The sequence below is a fragment of the Boleophthalmus pectinirostris genome, unplaced genomic scaffold (assembly GCF_026225935.1).
Source record: "Boleophthalmus pectinirostris isolate CB_2022bp ecotype Guang Dong unplaced genomic scaffold, ASM2622593v1 HiC_scaffold_10, whole genome shotgun sequence".
Lineage (NCBI taxonomy): Eukaryota > Metazoa > Chordata > Actinopteri > Gobiiformes > Gobiidae > Boleophthalmus > Boleophthalmus pectinirostris.
In genome coordinates, this window is record NW_026570971.1 from 32,658,491 (window position 1) to 32,679,358 (window position 20,868).

A 20,868-nucleotide genomic window follows, 5' to 3' on the forward strand; every position below is an offset into this window, starting at 1 on the left:
TGTTTTAAAATATGGATCAACATACATATAAAGTAATTCATTGATTGAAAAGTATTTTCTTAATAATATTGGTTATTAATTTACATAAAAATATCAATAAATTGGAAATATACCCTTATGAAGAAAACTTACGCATTTATGAAGAAAACTACAACATAGTTTGGACTGTTTAAATTTAGCTCTTTGTTCGCGCTTGTCATCGCTCCGTGATGGGTTAAGGAGACATAATTAATGTGTGTGGCACTACTGGAGAGAGGGGAAATGCCTCAGTGGGTCTCAGTGGGAGAGGGAGTGTCTAAGTACAGCTCACGGAAAAAAAACAAAAAAAAACAAAAGCGTAACACATTTTTTTTTAGACAACCTGCCTCTTCGTTTTTCAACCAAATAAATAGTTAGTATTAAAAAGGGAATAGATTTGTGTCGCTGTATTTTCACTTGCCCACTCGGGCAACTAGGCAGAGGAAAGCACTCGAACGCACAAACTTTTAGTTGCCCCGGGCCAGCGGACAAACCTTAATGTGATGCGTTTACAGCCACGTTTAATTTTAAGTCCCTTAATTCCTGCTCTTCCCGATTCATTGTTTTCTATTCAGGTTTTTCAGGTTTTCTAACTTTTGATATCTTTATCAATTACTAACCCTGAGTCTGTAAATAAAGTTATATATACTAAGAACATGCTTAAAAATATTAAAATAAAATCATACCTTGATCTTCCAGTCTGAAATCTGAGAGATGAATGCTCAGTCACCTCTACAATGAACCACACCCACTGATAGGAACTGAAAGTGGACTAGTTTGTTTTGACTACATTCAAATCTGCCGACAAAGAGGAGGAACGTGTTATTATTATTATTATTATTATTATTTTTTTTTTTTTGTTTAGTTTAACGTTCTGCCATGTTATAGGCCTAATGTTGAAGAGGTGTTAAGGCTCATTTATGCTACGTTCTAGACCAGGGGTGGGCAAACGTTTTGGCTCGTTGGTCACAAAAGGTTCTGAAATTTGACGGAAGGGCGGAACCAAGAGCAGATGGATGGACTGGAGAGAAAAAATAACCTGGGATATGTAGAAAACCTGTGCTTGAATTTCAATTGAAAGTCATTACAAAGCATTACATCATAATATCTGTCTTTCAAGTCCCACGGTGTTTACTCTTTATTGAAATTACTCTGAAAACACTGAAAATTTAATTAATAAAATACTTTAAAAAAAAAAAAAAAAAACTTACAGTGACTATTTTAAAGCACTGAAAGTCCTGTTCTCCTTCAGGATATTATTATCAACAGTCTCCTCCTGTCTGTCTTTATTTCAAAAACTGTAGAAGATGCAGATCTACTTCTGTTCAATGTGTCCCCAGAGATAAAACAATGACCAGCGCAAGGACGGAACAGTGCCAGCGTGCCAATATACAAGCGTGTTATATTTGGTGTGGTGTGCATTGTTTATAATGAGTGCGTTTACATGCACATCAGTATCCCAGTTATGATCGAGTTTTTTGAGTATCCCGGTTTTGTCATGGTGCATGTATACGCACTATCCCGGTTACTGCAATGTAAAGTTGAGTGCGAATGCGTCTGAAAGACAAATACTTTTCAGTCTTTTCATCACAACAGTAGCCAACATAAATAAAGTGACTATACATGAGTGACTGCACTAAACTTGCACACTAATCTGCACCTGTATGACCTGCACACGTATGGTCGCTGAAAAGTTAAACATGAAATATCTCCTACAATATGAACAGAACAGACTCACCATCATCAACACCTCCTCTGTCAAAGAAAGAAACACATCTATTCCACTGACACATGTCCTTTAGTCCGACAGAAGCTGAACTGCATCAGGACACAAGAAGCGAGCTTATCAGTGCTAACAGTTTATGCAACTGAGTCATGCAGTTTTAAGTTTTGTTTTTGTAAAACGTAAACAAATGTGTCAAACCTGCATTATATTATCAAACAGCTGATGTAGTTATGGTTTGTATGTTGTAAATGTAACATGTAAGGAAAATTTACTTTTGTTTTTATTTTGAATTTCACCAAATCCTTCACTTCAATTCAATTTCTATTGTTATTTCATGGTTTCAGACAGATTTTAGCCTATTTCCCAATGTATATATATATATATAAATTCATAGTACAACATAAATACTGATCATTTACAAATCCACTTGTATAATTTGAACCATGTAGGAGTAATTTCATGTTTGTATTGTTCAAGTTTACTGTAATCACATGTAGTTGAGAGCTAGTTTCAGCCTTCACCATGTGTGTTTTCCTGCTGACAGATGAGCTGCATACATGGAAAAACATGTGACAAGGATTTGTGTTTTTATTTAATTTGTGCAGGTATGTGCATTGTGTTTAAGATGTTAATTCATGTGCTATGGGACATTTTAAAATACTATAATTCATGTTTTATTTTATGTAAAAAAGGTTTAAAATGCTTAAAGAGGTTTAAGTATGTCAAATGCATATGCAGTGTATGAGCTCGCAGTCTGCCCAATGCTACTAAGGAGAGGACTGATGAGCTGCGTACATGGAGAAACATGTGACAAGGATTTGTATTTTTCTTTCATTTGTGCAGAACCACCAGTAAAAGTGTATCCAGTGGTCACCAGTGTCTCATGGTCCTTCCTTCAGCGGTCGCAGTACTCAAGATCAAACATATGGAACTTTAGAACCAAAAATGGTACAGAAAAAAGGTCAACAGTTTAATAAACTAGAGTACATATGTATCTGTTGAATACATTTTTATATCAGATGCATTAACTTGAATTTTTGACCTTGCTGTTTACTTCTGCTTGACCGGGCCCAATGATAATTTATTTAAATCAAACCAGTTCTTTAGTTTACACCTAAAACATTTTGACAGTGTTTGCAACGTGCATTGTGTCTCCATGGTAACTGCTGAACATTCCACCATAGAGAGACATGTAGAACACCCCCAGCATGATTTGAGTGTTCACATGATCTTGTATTGTCCTGCATTTGAGGCGTCACAGTTCAGAAAATGACCATGTGCTCTTTTCTCAAGTCCCCACCTGCATCTCTCTTCTTACTGATAAATCCAAATTTAATTAGGTTTAGTAACAGTGACTCAGCGGGTAGAGCCACCAATACGAAGGTCAGAGGTTTGATTCCCGCTCGGACCAAGTTCACAGATTGGCAGCCTCGTCTCCATCAGTCTGTCCCAGGGCAGTTGTGGCTATTTGCTTACATTACTGAGTGTGAAGTCAATGAATAATTCCAACGCAGAGTTTTGAGAAGCTTTGACAAACCTGTAAATCACTTGTCACTTGCTTGTCTCAATGGAAATAGGTAGAGTTAATGCCATATTGTGGAACATTCTATCTAGACGAACCCGTAGTATCACCATGGAGACAAGCAGGTGGCAGACCCTCCATGAGACAAGTGTTGCGTTGCAGCTTTAGGACGTTCTTTGAGCTGTTGTGTGTGTTGTCTTCTGCAGAGACGAGCTTCCTGTTGGGGAACGCTCAGATCGTGGAGTGGCCCGTCGTCTATAGCAACGATGGATTCTGTAAACTGTCAGGGTTCCACAGGGCAGAGGTCATGCAGAAGAGCTCCACCTGCAGGTACAAGCACGCAACTGCAACACACAAACTGTAACATCAACTGACAGGACTGAACCAGAAATAAACCAGGACTAAACCAAGACTAAACTAGGGCTAAACCAGGACTGAACCAGGACTGAACCAGGACTGAACTATAAAAACGTGGTGGTTATGTCCAATGTCCCGCTGCCTCTGACAGATGAGAGGGAGGGAGCTGCGCTTTTTACCCCGACAAAACTTCACTTCCTCCGCATTAAAGCAGAAGGTGGGACACAAGCATGGATTTATTAGGAGAGAAGGGACAGGTGGGTCAATCCGTCTTAATAATACAATTTTTTATAAAGAAAACAGAGTCTTCGATTACTACATTATTACACCTCTACTCCCCAACTTCCCATTTTATGAATTCCGTTTTACACAAGAAATGTCCCTGGTGTCCCTGTTTTTAACCAATTTTAACACCTGCCAACAGTAAAGAGAGGAATAAATTGTCATTTGTTTAGGTCAAATACAGAAAAGCTGCTTTAAAATGACCAAAACACAAAGAAAATGGTGGTGAATAAGTCATGAATGAGCCAGAACAGCAGAACAGTTTTCTGTAATTACACACTTCTTTCACAATTTATTATTACCAACCACCACAAACTGGGAGTGTCCCAGTTTTTGATTTTGAAAATCTGGTCACCGCAAGCTAGGTTAATTAAGTACATCTACTTTTTGAGCATTAAACATTTTGTACTTTTTCTTATTCAAAAGCTATAATATCTTGTTTTAAATTGTTAATGGCTGAGGTAATGGTCCTAATTTGTTATTATTTTGAAACCTGTGCATTTCAGTACCTGAATGGTCCAAACTGTGATGTTATATTAATTACTTTTTCCAATGTCCAAAGAGGTCTGGCTGTAGAAAAGACAACAACTATCCATGGTGACCTTGTGAAAATAGCAGAAGAGAAAAAGTACCAAGGAACAAACTATATTATACAGTATTTTATCTCTTAAGGAAGCTGAATTCCTTCAATATCCGCCATCACATCAATGTCCATCTTTTACAATTTCATTCACTGAGACCACTCTTACTTTCTCCTTCATCTGCTGGTACAACTTCCAACTTGCATCTTAGTGTAGAATAAAAGCAGGCTGCAGAACATTGTAAAGATGGTTTACCAAATCCATGTAAAATCTCTTTCCTTTATTCTGTGAGCAACAAATCCTAAGGAGAGCCACCAAGATCTTTCAGGACTCCTCACACCCCATGTTCCCAGAATTAATATGGCTCTCATCTGGACGTCAGTGCAGTGTCCAGGTTGCAGGTCACAGATGAGGAAGGACATCTTTGTTTCCCTTCTCAATCAAATGGCCTTGACATGGGACCATCTGGCTTTTCCCTTCTGATCTTGACCCATCCTGCTGTTCACTTCTACATCAAGACCACTCAGTGTGCTTATATTGTATTGAGGGGGATGGAATATAAGCACCAAATTTGATTAATCTTATGAATTTGTTTGATTAGACTCTGTTAGTCCAATCAAACCAGGTGACAACTCTCTCACACCTGGTTGTCACCTGTTCAGGTCAGTACAAAGCAGCTTACCACATGGCAATGGGATGCACTAGAAATAATGGGGTTAAGGTTAAATTGGCTTTAACTTGTCTCCTTTTGTCTAACCGAATGCTTTCTCTTCTACCTGGTTGTCGTCTGTTCAGGAGGTCCTGGGCAGTCTGTAGACATATCGGCCACTCCGTGGGTGAAATTGGGGCACACTGGGGACAAAGTGCCACACCAGCTGTGCCAGCCATCATTGCCTGCCATGGAGTAACGTTAGCTGACCGAATGCCCCGACCTCTGGACTATGTCTAAGTTTTTAACCCTTTTGATAGACTCAGTGGACTTCTCCCACTCCTGACCTGTTCAGTCCCTTTTAAACCGGCTGTAGATTATTGTAATAAAATCTGAACTTTGCTGTCTATAGTCAATCCTCTGGTGATCCAACCTACCTGTCGTGCTCGGTGTGAAGCCCTTAGGAGGTGTTACACCACCACCAAGTGAAGGCCACCATAAGAGGGCATAAGAGAGTCCAGATTCCACATGTTCTATCTACTGTAGTTTGGAACTCTCCTGTATCATTAACATTTTTGTGTTTCAACCTAACTACACAGAACCAGATGGTCTTTACAGCAGAAGTATTTTACTACTTGTTCTGCATTCTCACATGTTTCTGTTTTACTTTGTTACTTTTATTTCATTATTTATTATGCATAATATCTTCATGTAAGTATGATTATTATTCTGTGAAGCAGTTTTAGTGTTAATGTAAGGTATACTTTATTGTTGTTGTAGTGAAATGTGTCCTCTGCATTTGATCCATCCTTCAGTCTCTCCAGTTAAACTTGTCAGGAGCAGGGGGCAACCATAGTGCAACATAGTGGCAGGCATGTTTATTGTGCTTGTTGTACTGGGAATGTAACATTATTTTGAAGTTAGAAGTTCCTTTTACATGTAGTATCGGCCTACAAAATTACTTTTCCTACTTTGTGTCCCAAACAAACAGATTTAACTCTTTAACTTTAAGTAGTCTGTGTTTTATTTTTGCTCCTAGTTTTAGCCCAGTTATAATCCTGGTTTAGTCCTGATGTAGTCCAGATTTTTAACCATGTTTAGTCAAGCTTTAGCCCATATGTTTTTCTGTGGTCACTGACACATTTGTCTCTCTTGTTTACATCCCATTTTGTGGCTTTTACAACTGTCTTATTAGCATATTATAAATGTACTCCTGCAGCTACTTGTTTTCACTGTTCTGTTGCTTTATACCAAACCATTATGTTTAACCATTCTCTTATTTATGTAGTGATGTTTAATTGCATAAGTTGAGTTTTGCTAATTGTAGTGACCTGTGCATCCCCCTCGTTGCCACTAGAGGGCAGCAGATATGTTTCACTGTTACAGAATGGGACAGCGTTGGTGGTTGATGTTGTTAGACACTAGATGGACAATTGTTCTGTATAAATTTCTTTGCCTTAGCCTTTTGGTTACTTCATTTCGGACAGCGTTTTTTTGTTTGTTTTTGTTTATTTTAGTTTTTTAAAATGTTTTCTAGTTCTAATACCCATAAACATCCCATTACAATAATACAATTTTACTTAAAGTCTGGTTTTTATTTTACTTAAAGTCTGTTTTTGTTGTTGTTTTTTTGTTGTTGTTTTTTTTAGTTTAAATTGTACTTCCTGGTTGGACACGGGCTGCAGATATGACAGTTTGAACTTTAATTCACTGTTATTTTCTGCATTTTTGTACTGATATAGTATAAACTAATGGTCAAATGATCAAACTAATACTAATATTGACTAAAGTGTTACATACGTGTAAAATAATACAATTTCTCAATTTCTAATGTTTTCTTTATTATATACAGTGTTCAGATAAAGAAATATTGATTAAGTTTGTGTTAAAGCCTTAAATGCATTTAGGCTATGATGTATAAGTTTATAATAATGCATGAAAATACAATCACAACTAAATAATAATAACAATTCAGGTTAAAAATCATGAAATTAAGTAAAAAATCATGTCATTGTCCCGATTATTTCAGTATATAGTAAATTATTCCAAAATCTCATGTCTCGTCTTGCCTCTCTTCCCACTCCTAGTCTTAAGTAGTCTTTGCAGTGTTTATTTACTTTTAACACAGCATAGACTGTCTGCTCATATTTCATGTTAATGTATTTTTCATCCTTCCACAGCAGCTAATTGCTAGAACTTCACAACATTTATAATTTAAAACAATTTGCATAAAACCTGAATTATTGTGATCATTAAGATCTTGGCAAATCTACTTTTTTTTTTTTTTTTTTACACACCTGTGTTCAACCCCAGAGCTCTCATGAAAACACGATGTGCATCTTCTGTCAGTGAGTTTAGTATGTAATAAAGTGCTCTGTAGGTTGTAAAACTTGAAAGACTCATTGCAACTGGTATTCCAATAACTGGGACAAACCTGGCCCCTTCCTCTAAAGCTGATGCTGTGATGTGAGTGGCAGACATGGACAGCACTCTTAGCACCAAATCTCTGGTTACTTGATCTGCTGATGCCAAAGGAGATTTTAGCTCTTTCTTGAGATCATCTAAAGACACCCCACTAACATCCGACAGTTTTCTGCAAAGAATCAAGAGTAAGACCCAGTGAATTCAGACATGCAACACTAAAGCCTAATATCATGGTCAGATCAAGACCCTCAGAAATACCAGGGACAGGCACAGCTGCTCCAGCTGCAGATGTTAAAGCGAGCCATTTTATTCTGCTCCCTAAAGTTTTTTTCTTCTCATCAATGACTTCTGCACTGATAACTGGCAGAGCGAGCAGCAGCACATCTCGTTGGTGTTTAGGAAGTTCTTTCTCTAAGGTTTTCCACAGCAGATTGAATTCATACAAGTGAAGTCTGAGACTGGACACCAGGAAGACCTTTGCAGACTGAATGTCAAGGTCCTGAAGTCCTGCATCAAAATAAAACAGAAGATAGATGAACATGTAGAGTAGACCCAAACAAACAAAGACGCTTACCTTTAATGCAGTCATCTCTGATGGTTTTAAGGAGATCCTCCTCATTTCATGTCTGGGTCACCGTCCTTCTCATCTCTTATGCTGTGGTCAATCTTGGATCGAACAAAGTAGAACTTTTTATTCATCCTCTGAATTTCTTGAGCCAGTCTTGCATCATTTTCTCTGAAGCGATCACTGGAAACGATGATGAAGAAGTCGTACTTCTCAAACCCCACATGCTGCAGGTATTTGTCAGCTGTAAACTTGGTGGTACCAATCCCGGGCAGATCCCATATTCTAATCTTTGGGTTTTGTGGGTGGAGGTACACTGTGGGCTCCATCGTGGTCTCCACTGCACCTGTAGGTGCTGCTCCTTGTGTTTTGTTTTTTATTCCTCTCAGAGCATTCACCAGAGAAGATTTACCAGAGCCTGACTCTCCAGTGATCGCAATGGTCACAGGAAGATTGTTTAGCTTTTCTAAATAGTTCAAAGCCTTTCCAGCTGCTAGAGCCTGGTCATTGTTTTGAAGATCAGATTGAAGTTCTTCTTTCCACTGTTCAGCCATGACTGCCACTGAAAAAAGAAATGATAATCAACAATTATAATGAGTTATATGATTATCATTTAACATCATTTTACTGTCCTCAGTACCATCCACCCAGTCTTCAAGCTCCATGTTTGACTTCTGACAGCACTAGGGCACCTCAAGACTGTGTTCTTTCCCCACTGCTCTTCTTCACCTGCTGCACTTGTGGCCACGAGACTGTCAAAAATACAATTTGCAGATGACATGACAGAAAAAAAAAAAAAAAACATTTAGCCATTGTAGCCTTTTTAGCCCTTCAGAGTAATTTTATAAAAGTTGATAAAGTCTGATACACTGGATGGAGCAATGGTCCGACTATAGCGAGCAATGATCTGACTGTATGGAGAGATAGTCTGACTGTAGGGAGCAATGGTCTGACTGCACGGCACGATGGTCGTATACACTGTGTGGAGCGATGGTTTGATATACTGTGCAAAACGATGGTCTGATATTTATATAATGTTCTTGTGATGATAAGACCTAAGCAAGTTATAATTAAAAGCTCTATCACAGTGACCTTTACGAATGCCTGTGAACAGTCTATGAGAGTTTTTTGGGCCTATTGGGACATAAGGTTGAAATATTGCACTTTTCACGTGCTCACGCGCATGTGCTTAAAAACTTAGTTTTTTGTAATGTTATGAAACAGTAAAGTTTCTATGGCTTTATCAGTAAGTTATTGTAGTTGTTTTAAAATGTAGTTTATGAGGCGCTCGTAACAGTTGTGTGCTGTTACACTTGTTGCTTCTTGATAATTTATTTTCAGTTTTGCTTGGTCCATTTAGCCTCTAAAACTTCTGCTAAAACTCATTCATGCAAAAGCTTGAGGTGTAAAACATGCATAAAATTATCATGATCTGGAAAAGGATACTTTTGCACTAAACAGAATCCAAAAATACACCAAAAATCTATAAAATCTTTAAAAGGTCAACTTGACAGTCACATGGGGCACTTGAGAACAATGTTAGAACTCCACAACCTTAACCTTAAGTTGTTTTTGAGAACAAAAAGGAGCCATGTGAATCTTAAGTATTCTGTAACACACAATGAAAGAATTCATACACTGAAAAGGAATGCTATCTAACTTGTTCTATTGTTGCAGTGAGGCAAATATTTATATTTATTTCATCTACAGGGCTTTGTTATTACCAGTTCTCACACTTTACTATTTTGACTTTGTCTGATGTTAGTTACTATTTATAGTGTAAATCCCCAACTCATTTGTTTACTTAACCTCCTAGACAAGATAGTTACAGTGAACACCATAGTGTTGCATACTGCCTAACTTGGAGGGGGGGACGACCCCTGAAACTATTGTTTTAGTTTGCTTAAGTTTGCTTAAAATAAACATAACACAGCCAGGCATTTTCAATTAATAACAAAAGAAAATAAATACACTTGCACTACTGTTCTTTGGAGCTCTTAATTAAAAAAAAACTACCAATACTATTTTCAGTCACAAAAATGAGACAAACTAACTGAAAGAGCAACTATCTGAAAGAGCAACTATCTGGAAGAGCGACTTTCTGGAAGAGCGACTTTCTGGAAGAGCGACTTTCTGGAAGAGCGACTTTCTGGAAGAGCGATGCAAGACACAAATATTCAAATAATTTCATATTGTCCACATTAACAATATAGTGTCATGTTTACCAACTTTTTTAAGCCAATTTGATGGTTTTCAACTGTTTAATATTTTCTGTTAAAGTATATGTCTAATTATATAAAAGTAAATCACTGTGTTACCTTGATCCTGCCAGTCAGTCACCTTTTCTCTGTTTGAGAGATAAGAGTCTAAAGTCTGCGTATATTTATCCACACCTATCAAACAAATAAAGTTGGTTTTGACGTCACAACATTCAAATCTGCTCATTCTGTAAAACTAGAGGACAGAACAGATGCAAATGGAGAGTTTGGAGTTCAAGTTTTTAGATCATCACCACAAAATTGCATATAAGATTTGGTTGGAATTAAACACTAAAACATATTTTGTGTTTTACAGGTGACTACCCAACATGCTGTGGAGCTGTAAATACTGTGAGTTCAGCTGTGATAAGAGAGGTTACTACCTCAGACACTACAGAACACTAATTTCTTTTCTTTTTTTTTTTTTTTTTTTTTTAGATTTGTCTGAAATTCAAAAGGATTGTGGGAAAAGACCTGCACCAGGAATTTTATTCTGCCCTTGATAACCACACTACCCATTTTATTGAAAGTTTTAAAGCTAAGAGGGGCAACGTGGGTGACAGTTGGCACAGCTTTTGCAGCAAATGCAGGTAAAACTTTTGTAACCCGGATAAAAATACATGTGCAGTAAAAGCATAAGTTCATAACATAGTTAATCTAAAATGGATAAAAAGATAATTAATTTTTATTAAAATACATAGTTCATGTTAATGATTAAATGTATATTTACAGAAGTGTTTGCGTCTCTGTATATTTCTTTTAACTTATCATACAGTATCCATTTTCTGTCTTACAGTCACTGGATTCTACTGAAAAAAGGACAGTCACACTAAGAGGGCTTCCTTACTTACTCGGAGACAATCCCACTGAATTCTTCAAATCTAGAAGCTTTGTAAGTGCACATTTTGTTTGTAATGTGAAACTTTTAGAATGTGACATTTATTGTATAATTTGAATATGCCAAAACTGACAAAGTAGTCTATACATTACGAGCTCCAGCCATTCCATAAATATTATTTATCTTAAAGTCAGATTATTATTGATTTTCAAATATTTGTTTGAACATTTGAAAATGCTTGACCAAATAGTTATCATGTCAGCATAAATTGAATTTCATACAATTTATGTTTTGTCATTCTTATTGAGTCTGTTGTAGTTCAGTAATTTCATTCACTAATGGTTATGTTTCTGGCATTAATGTTTTTGTTTTTCTTTAGGATGGTGATGAATCCTTTCGCCAAATGGACATTGGGATCTTGTTAGTAAATCTGAAGGTGTCTCTCTTCCAACACCAGATCTTCCCCCAGCAAGTCTGAAAATCATCATTGAGGGTGAAATTGTTATGGACAAGCTGACAACCCTTATAAGCCCTTGTTTGAATTGTGAAATGTAAAACACAAAAGCAAATGCTGTTACAGGGAACAAACAGAAGACTGCACTTTATTCAGGTTTAAGCATGTTATTATTGCACTATTTTTGCAATAAATTTGTGAGAAAAAAATTGTCATTTTATGTCAATTATTTAAAAAAATATGATGATTTATAATTTGCATCTAATTATTATAAATAATAAACAATCAATAAATACTCATAAATATGAGAAATACATACTGATAAAAATAAGTAATGATTACTGTAATACACAAGTAATGGTTAGTTAATTACTTTTACTTACATTAGTTTTAGAAACTTAAGTTCTTTAGTAATGGGTTACCTTGGACAGAAGACTTTATGTAAACAGAGCTTGATTTGTTTAGTTTTTGATATTGTAAAAACTAGACATCCCAGTGCAATCACTTACCACGCGCGGTTTTAGTAATGATTACTAATTTGGGTTTACAGTGTAGATCCATCTCACACCATCTATCTCCTATTTACAACTCCATCCTCAAACCTAAATCAAAACAAACAAGAGAACAACAGGTGTAGTCCAGGTCAGGTCCAGAGGTGTGGAAGCTCCATTATGGCCATGAATTGTTCTGCTAATTAAACCCCACACCCTGTACAGGTCAATAGACCGAACTAACAAACAGAAACTGTAAGCAAATGTGTGTGTTAGTTTCAGTGTAGTTTAGCTCCTCCCTGCAGATATAAGGAAGTGTCCACCAGCGTCTGACCACAACTGAAGAAGCAGCTTGGATGAGCTGCGAAACGTCTTCAACCAAACTAACTTTTGTCCAGTCGACAAACTGAATTTTCTCCTCGCCATTACTTGAAGATGATTCTGCGCCATTGCCCCCTCCGACTAACACTCACACAGACACCACATTCATAGGACACAATGACGGAACTTGATCTAACTGAGAATCAAACCTGTAGTGTCAAATTTTTATTCACATTTTTGTTGTTATGTAAAAAGCTCTGGGTTCCAGAAATAAAAGATTAAGTTAAATGTTTTGGGTTTTTTTTTGTTTTTTTTTATGAAAATATCAGGGATGGCCCTTGACATGACCATCATAATGAAAGAGAAACCACTGCATTGTCTAATAAAAATGCAAACCTAAAATAAAAATGCAAACCTGATGCTACAGATATTTCTAGTGCCATGTTTAGCAACTTTATTCCTGTCTTTCACTGCCAGTCTGAACTGGGACCACAACAGATTGTTTTTTTTTTTTTCTAGATTTTTCAGACTTAAAACTCTTTTCTGTTTCTGTTTTTGTTTTTTATTAAAGACAACAGAATATAATATTTAACAAAATACAATCACTAAACTCTGTTAATCTGAGGTGAGATAAATTTTATTTATTCATAAAACATAGGTGACCAATGACCTCCTTTGTTTGTGTCACTGAAAAAAAAAAAAAATCTGATTACCCAAACATGTTTGGCAGGGTTTAGACACAGTGGAGGGAGTGGGAACCAGACTGATATCAGTCTGTACAAACAACACAGAGAAACATCAGTTTGGATTTGCCAGGCAACAGATTTTAAACTTGGAGCAATCAACAGAAAATTCAACAGACCTGAATCCTCTTTTACCATACACTCAAGAGTACAGTTACATCGCATTTCCATCACCTAACTATCTAGAAATGTCACAATTTGACTTTACAGTAAGATTAGATCAGCCTATTGAGGGTGATGTCCTGTGATGTGTTTACAGTTATGTTTAATTTGAAGTCCCTTTCTACCAATTCCTGCTCTTCTCGCTTCATTGTTTTCCATTCAGGTTTTTCAGGTTTTCTAAATTATAATGTTTTTTTTTTTTTTTTTTATCAATTACTAAAAAACATGCCTAGAAATATTGAAATAAAATCATACCTTGATCTTCCAGTCTGAAGTCTGAGAGATGAGTGCTCAGTCACCTCTATAATGAACCACACCCACTGATATGAACTGGAAGTGGACAAATTTGTTTTGACAACATTCAAATCTGCCCACAAAGAGGAAGAACGTGTTATCTTTTTTTGTTTTGTTTAGTTTAACGTTCTGCCATGTCATAATGTTGAAGAGATGTTAAGGCTCATTTATGCTACCTTCTAGACTCATATGGATATAAATGGACGTGTCCATAATCTGGTTCATCTCCTTGGAATTTTAGCAACAGACCTGTACATGAGCTAACCACTGGGGTCAGTAATGAACACAGCTCTACAGTGAAAGCCAAACATTTCAAAAAGTGACTAAAACAAACTGCAAAACAAATACATTCTTCCCTTACCTCATTTATCTAGACTCTTTTCCAACATATCTGCTCTGAAACCTGTCGTGGGCGCCTTCATGTTGTTTTTTATTTGTTGCTCTATTTTGTCCATTTTGGTAAATTCTCACTTATAGACTTTTAGCACCCTCTAGTGATTGTTTAAGAGAACACAACCTTGACATTAGAAAAGTTTAATGCAGTGACGTTTACTACTCTTAGAATGTATAGATATTTACATATGAAAGTGGTGCATACATGGGCCTTTAGACGTCATCCATGCATGTTTGAGTAATTTAGTAATCTCTCCAAGGCTCTATTCAAACTCTCTTTACAGTTATCTGTAAGATGCTGTGCAATGCTCCTCCCACAAGCCTACATCATCCGTGCTCCCACATGACAACTCTCCATAAATGTACAAAAGCAAGATACAATTGTAAAACTCTGAAGGGGGAGTGACTTAACACATGGAGCAAAAGGAGGAGTCATTATTTGCCTGATAAATAGATATGAGGTTATGATTGGGTCTAGAAACTATAAATGATTAAGTTATGAAAATACCTCCAAAATGAAAGAGAAACCAGTTCTAATCCAAGTCTAAACCAAGTCTAAACCAAGTCTAAACCAAGTCTAAACCAAGTCTAAACCAAGTCTAAACCAAGTCTAAACCAAGTCTAAACCAGGTCTAAACCAAGTCTAAACCAAGTCTAAACCAGGTTTAAAGGAACCAGAGAGAGACTTTATTGATTCAGAGGGAAAGTCAAGTTTTACTGCAGTAACATTTACAGTGTGTGTCTCAGTGGCCTTTGTGTCTCAGTCAAAGGTCTCAGTGCAGTTTCACAGGAGGACTGGTCAGGGAGGGTCAGCAGATCTGTGGCAGGAGGAAAGCCAAGCTCGAAAGCAGGACTAAACCAGATCTAAACCAAGGTCTAAACAAGATCCAAACCAGGTCTAAATCAGGTTTTATACAGTCTAAATACCAGTGAGTGTTTGTGAATAATTCAGGTGGGTCCCGTTGGGTGTGACTCCCTTGGGTGCCATTAGGCCTGGATCAGAGGGGTCTCCTGGGGCAGAGCGCAGGGGCAAATAAACACTGGCATTTACCATAGACACAAAATAATAGAGCCCAGAGACAGCTCCAAGTGACTCTGTACTTTTACCAGACGGTGCTATAGACGTGTAGGGCTGTAGGCCTTTAGTCTCAGTCAACCAAAATGTATATTAGTCGACTAGTTATTTCATTTAGACAATAAGGAGTGAGCTGAAGTTTTGGTATTTAACTGTAAAAAGTCAGATTAAACTCATGATTCAAAGGTTTAATCTGTCTTTTTATAAACACATTGTTTCCTAAGACTTGGTGCAGTCTTGTGAATACAGTTTGGGTCAGATATGAAGAGATAAGGAATAGCTCCCTTTTTATTCGACTAATGGATTGGTAGGACAAGTCTATACTCCACCACAAATTTCTCTAGTCATTTCTCACAGTCAGTGTAATTATTATTATTATTATTATTATTATTATTATTATTATCTATTAGTGTAAGTAAACATCTGTGCCGCATTCGCCCTGTGGCAGTTTGACAGACAGTGGCACCCAATCTGTGGCTGGGTAATTTTTTCCAGATTTCAAGGATTTTGTGAGCAGTGAGAGCTTTTTCCCATTCAAAAGATTCTATTATGATTTTGAATTATGTGTGTGCTGTGACTCTGCTACAGTCTGTCCACGCACCAACATCTTGCCTTTTAAAAGTTTATTAAAGGTCATTAAAGGTGATAAACACCCTTTCAAAGACATTTTATCACTGATCAATCAATCATTTCTAATTTGAAATAAATTATTAGCTTTGTGTTGTATCTACTCTACATGGTAATTAATTTAGTTAAACACAAAAACATTTATGGGTTCGGTCAAGTGGTAACGGAGGGAAACGGGCAGATTTGTGACATTCAAATGTCTCTTATTCAGAACACTAGAGGGACTATTGAAATAAGTAAAGTATCAGAATGTAGGAAAGAGTTACACTCCAACAGGGTCAAGTTAAACCTGTGATATTCTTTCAAGTTGTTGACAAAAAAATTTTAAAAACTCATGTCGGTAACGGAGGGAATGAAATATGCAGCACTTTTTTGGGCAATAAATCCAAACAGTGATAACTCTTGGTTCTCACTTCCATATCCTTAACAAACTGGTTTGAATATTTGCTTCATATAGTTTTCTACCATATGGTACAAGATTAGGTTGAAAAACCTCTTACTTTTTGACTCATGAGATTTTTTATGAAGAAAGGTCATGGTAACGGAGGGAAAAGTAACGGAGGGAAAATTGTGCAAACAAGTAGAAGGTGCAGGATTTTTTCTTCCGAATACTTTAATATTACTTCAAAATGAAAGGAAACTATTTCTATAAAATATGTCAGTCCTTCCAAGCAAATTTTTATCATTTTAAATACATTTAAAAAAAAAAATCATTTACCTTCATCAACAGTTCAAAGATGGAATAACACAAGATATGATGAAATACATCCATTTATTGACATGATTTGCAGGTCTTTGAAATTTGGGAAATAATTTTTGTTCCATGTTTCATACATGGTCTGTTTAAAACATATGGAACTTTAGAACCAAAAATGGTACAGAAAAAAGGTCAACAGTTTCATAAACTAGAGTACATATGTATCTGTTCAATACATTTTTATATCAGATGCATTAACTTGATTTTTTGGCCTTGTTGTTTACTTCTGCTTGACTGGGCCCTTATTTAACTTTCAACACATAGACCTACTTTTACAAGGGAGTATTAGATGTAGTTTGTCAGCGTGTGTTGCTATTCAGATTAGGTTAAGATTAGGAACAAAAATGTCATGTTTAAACAGTGGATTTTTTCAGTCTTTTGTTATGGCCACTGTTTACTTTTCGAGACCTGTGGATCGAGGTATGCTGCACGAGAGAGCCAAACCAACACCACATACTAAACAGGACAAGACCATGAGAAAATGAACAGACCCAGGACTAAAGCTCATATTCATTTACATAACCTCATTCCTAATGCTGGAATCCAGTATCATTCATTTACAGGCTTCAGTTTGCTTCTACTTGGTGGCAGTAGCTCAGGTGGTAGAGCATTCGCCCACTGATCTGAAGGTTGGTGGTTTGAATCCAGTTCTCGACATAAACATCACAGGTGGTCAGATCCATTGACCACAGGTTGGCTGATGTGTGATTCCAGCTCCCACAGATGAATGCTGTCGTTGTGTCCTTGGGCAAGACACTTAACCCACCTTGCCCACAGTGTCTGCATACACTGGTGTATGAATGAATGTGTGAGTGGTTCCTTGTTGTAAAGTGCTTTGAATGCCTTGAAGGTGGAAAAGTGCTATAGAAAAAAGGGACCATTTACTTACTTAAAGATTTTGTTTAGACTTAGTCCTGGTTTGGTCCATGTATTAGATTTGGTTTAGACCTGGTGTAGTCCTCCATCCATCCATCCATTTTCTCCCATTTATCTGGGCCCGGGTTGCAAGGGCAGCAGTTTAAGCAGGGACTTTTTCAAGTAAGACTAACTTATTAGATTTTACAGTGCATCTACTCACATGCACCTGTTTGTTTCTTCTCCCTCCCTGCTTTTCTTTCTCCTTTTGCTTCCCTCCCTCTCTCCTCCTATCTCTCACTCCCTCCTCTTTCCCTCCCTCTGTATTCCTCTCTCTCCCTACCTCTGCTCTCTTCCCATCTCTTTCTCTCCCTCCCTCCTTTCCATCTACAGTGCTTTTCTCCCCTCCCTCTCTCCCTCCTCTCTGCTCTCCTCTGCTGTCGCGCCTCTCCGTCAGTGCGTCGCGTGCAGCCGCTGGAGCTCGCGGTACCATGCGCTCTGGGTCTCCGCACAGCGAGCAGCCTCAGCCTCAGCAGCCGGCCTCAGAAGCACGATGCCCGGCGGGAAACGCGGGCTGGTGGCGCCGCAGAACACCTTCCTGGAGAACATCGTGAGGAGGTCCAGCGGTGAGTTTGTTTGGAGACGAAAACCGGACGGATTTAACGAGGATTTAACGTCCGCAATAAGCTTTTTACGCACGAGATTTCACGCGGATGTACCCGTTTATTTTGGGGGATTTTGGAAGCAATTTAATGTTTATTTTCCTTGGACTAAAATCTTGCCTTGGATAAACAGCTTTCATCTGAGAAGACTACTACAGGTTTGGTTTTGAAGCGGTGTAAGACAATGGAAAACTTTGTGATTTATGAGACAAGTGCATAGCGGCAACACTTTCTTTGCAGTTCGCCTATAATTTATCAACTTAAAAATGTAACTTGCAACTGTTTCCTACGAACTGAACATCTGTGAGAAACTTGCTAGCGTGCAGACAACAATAATGATTTAATATTTAGATGATTTGCAGAATCGTTTTGACGCATTTCTGTGGTCAAAACGAAACAAAAAAATCACCTACAATAACATGACTTACCTATTCTGTGGCTATTGGCTAAATCCTGTTTTTATAATTGGATTCTAGTCAATAGTGATTCAACCTTTAGATAGGCTAAATTACAGACTCGAGCCTTTAAAAGGACTATTTGTGAAGGCATTTTACCTCTTGGATTTGAGTCTATAACAGAGTTTAGTCGAGCGCAACGGGTCGTTTTACGCACCGTTATCGGTTGGTTGGGTTTAATTAAATTAACAGAAGTTGTCACATTTTCTAAGTTAACTCTGATTCAGAACAACTAATATATTATCAGTTATACCTGCTCAAGTAAAAAACTGTTAGAGCCATCCTCGGTCTCCCCCATTTTAAATCACTTGGGATTTCTAAAGACCTGGTTATCCTGGTTATATTAAGATCTAGTTGTCACCAATTAACCTCTCATTTAACTGAATGAAAAACTCTGGACCAATTTTTTTCTTGTGATCACCACGAGTGCTCCGAGGTGGGCAGAGAAATACAGATACAGATCAGATTGTTTTGAAGTTATGCAAAATTCAAATATGCAGTTTGTCGTTTACAGTAAAAATGCAACAAAAAGATTTGATTAAAACTGAAAATGAAATAATATCGTAAATTAAAGTTTATTAAGGTACATTTCTGCACTTTTGTGTGTAATTTTACTGTTATTTGATACTTAAACCTCAGTTGATGTCATCAACATTCCCTGGGATGTGATGCTAACTGTAGGCACTTCTCTGACTGAAGCTCTGTTACTCAAGTTAGACTTGAGTCTGTGCTTTGTATTTGTGCTGTTAAACAAGTAACAAATAACATCACATGTCACAAGCTGGGCAGCTTTAGCCAACAGTTTTTCTGTCAATCCCACTCACCATTCCACCATAGACATGCAGGCAGAACACAAAGTAACAAAGAAACAAAGTATTATTATTATTATTATTATTATTATTATTATTATTATTATTATTATTATTATTTATTTTTTATTTTTTTTTAAAACATCTTATTTAATTAAGTGAACTTGTATTATGAATTTGAAATGTGAGTTTCAAGACCAGTGCTTCAGTTCTGGATTTATATTTATCACTGTGCATCAGATGCCCTCCCATCCCCCTTCAGTTTATGCCTGTGTGTGCTCCTGTATTCTTGTGTATCAGATGCCCTCCCATCGGCATATATCCCTATGTCAGATTCTCTCCCATCCTCCTGTATCCCTGTAGTGCTAGACTGAGGTGTCGTGGTGTGTCAGATGCCCTTCCAGATGTTGTGGTGTGGTTTGATAAACACGGCAGGAGAATGGACCTTGTCACTTATAGAAACAATCAGGAAAAAAAACATCTGTGGGTACGTGGAGGACACGGTCTCTTTCTCCGTGTGCCAGAGGGACGTGTGTTTGAGACTCGCTCAAGGCTCTAGTCTGGACCTGAGGCAGACCTCAGGACAGACTGGACCAGACTCTAATTGGACCAAAGATGCTGCAGTGTAAAACTGCATGTACCACATGTCTCATAGGGCTACAGTGACAGTAAGACATGGACCAGTGCTTTTTCCTCATTTACGTCCTGCTTCAGTCCTGTTTTAGTCTTGGTTTTGTCCTGGTCTTAGTCTTAGTTTAGTCTCTTTTTTTTAGTCTAGGTTTAGTTCTGGTTTTAGTCCTGGTTTAGTCTTGGTTTAAGTGTTGGCTTTATCCTGGTTTTAGTCTTGATTTAATTCTGGTTTAGTCCTGTTTTTTTCCTGGTTAATCCTGATTTTAGTCTTAGTTTAGTTTTGGTGTTGTTTTAATTCTGGTTTTAGTCTTAGTTTAGTCCTGGTTTTGTCGTGGTTTATTTGTGGTTTTAGTCTGCTGATAAAAAGGGTTTGTGAAGCAGTGTTTTCAGCTGCCAAATATGAAAATCCAACTATGCTCAAGTTACCTTAGAGGTGCTGATGTTACTTGTAGTACTTATGTAAGAAAATATTACTTTAAAACAGAGTTATTTATTTTGCTAGTGCAGTGTTTTTGCAGTGTTACAAAGATCTGTTTTAGTCTTAGTTTAGCCAGTATATTAAAGCACAAGTCTGGAAAACAGAGTTCAGTTCTGATTTGGACCTAATCCTGGTTTAGTTATAGTTTAGTCCTGATTTAGTATCATCTCAGTCTTGGTTTAATCCTGGTTTAAATCACAATTTAGTCCTGGTTAAGACTTAGGTTAAGTCCAGATTTAGTTCTTGTTTAGTCCAGATATGGTGTTTGTTTATCCCTGGTTTAGTCCTGGTTTAGTTCCACTTTAGTCCTGGTTTAGCCCTGATTTAGTCTGGGTTTCAGTTCTTGTTTAATCCTGGTTTAGTCCTGTTTAGTCCTGGTTTAGTCTTCTCTAGTCATGGATTAGTCCTATTTTATTCCTTTAGTTTAGTCCAGGTTTAGCCC

General features: G+C 37.3%; 2 protein-coding genes, 1 long non-coding RNA gene and 1 pseudogene across 4 annotated transcripts in view; 3 read left to right on the top strand and 1 right to left on the bottom strand.

Moving 5' to 3' along the window:
• Positions 1-2,531: 2,531 nt before the first annotated feature.
• LOC129409205 (potassium voltage-gated channel protein eag-like) lies at positions 2,532-6,880 on the top strand. 2 transcript variants are annotated; one of them, XR_008632279.1, is made up of 4 exons: positions 2,532-2,705; positions 3,473-3,596; positions 3,775-3,880; positions 5,282-6,880. XR_008632279.1 is itself a non-coding variant. In XM_055154570.1 (3 exons), exons 1-3 carry the CDS (start codon positions 2,690-2,692, stop codon positions 5,433-5,435), a joined length of 294 nt encoding a protein of 97 aa, XP_055010545.1. In that variant the 5' UTR covers positions 2,532-2,689; the 3' UTR covers positions 5,436-6,880. The 2 variants fall into 2 exon arrangements, 1 of the variants encoding a protein (XP_055010545.1); XM_055154570.1 differs by lacking the exon at positions 3,775-3,880.
• Positions 6,881-6,939: 59 nt separating this feature from the next.
• Positions 6,940-13,702, bottom strand: LOC110153095 (interferon-inducible GTPase 5-like; annotated as a pseudogene).
• LOC129409206 (uncharacterized) lies at positions 10,602-11,867 on the top strand. The gene is made up of 3 exons (XR_008632280.1): positions 10,602-10,972; positions 11,179-11,274; positions 11,600-11,867. It is a non-coding gene; the product is annotated as an uncharacterized LOC129409206 (long non-coding RNA).
• Positions 13,703-17,945: 4,243 nt separating the features above from the next.
• Positions 17,946-20,868, top strand: part of LOC110155077 (potassium voltage-gated channel subfamily H member 5-like) — a 51,227-nt gene continuing 48,304 nt past the window's right edge. Inside the window, exon 1 of the mRNA XM_055155495.1 lies at positions 17,946-18,018. Within this exon, the coding sequence (XP_055011470.1) occupies positions 17,946-18,018 (73 nt within the window). The remainder of the gene's footprint in view (positions 18,019-20,868) is intronic.

Coding starts and splice junctions, on each gene's coding strand:
- LOC129409205 (XM_055154570.1), top strand. Junction 3,597..5,281: donor CAGAAGAGCTCCACCTGCAG/GTACAAGCACGC, acceptor TCGTCTGTTCAG/GAGGTCCTGGGCAGTCTGTA.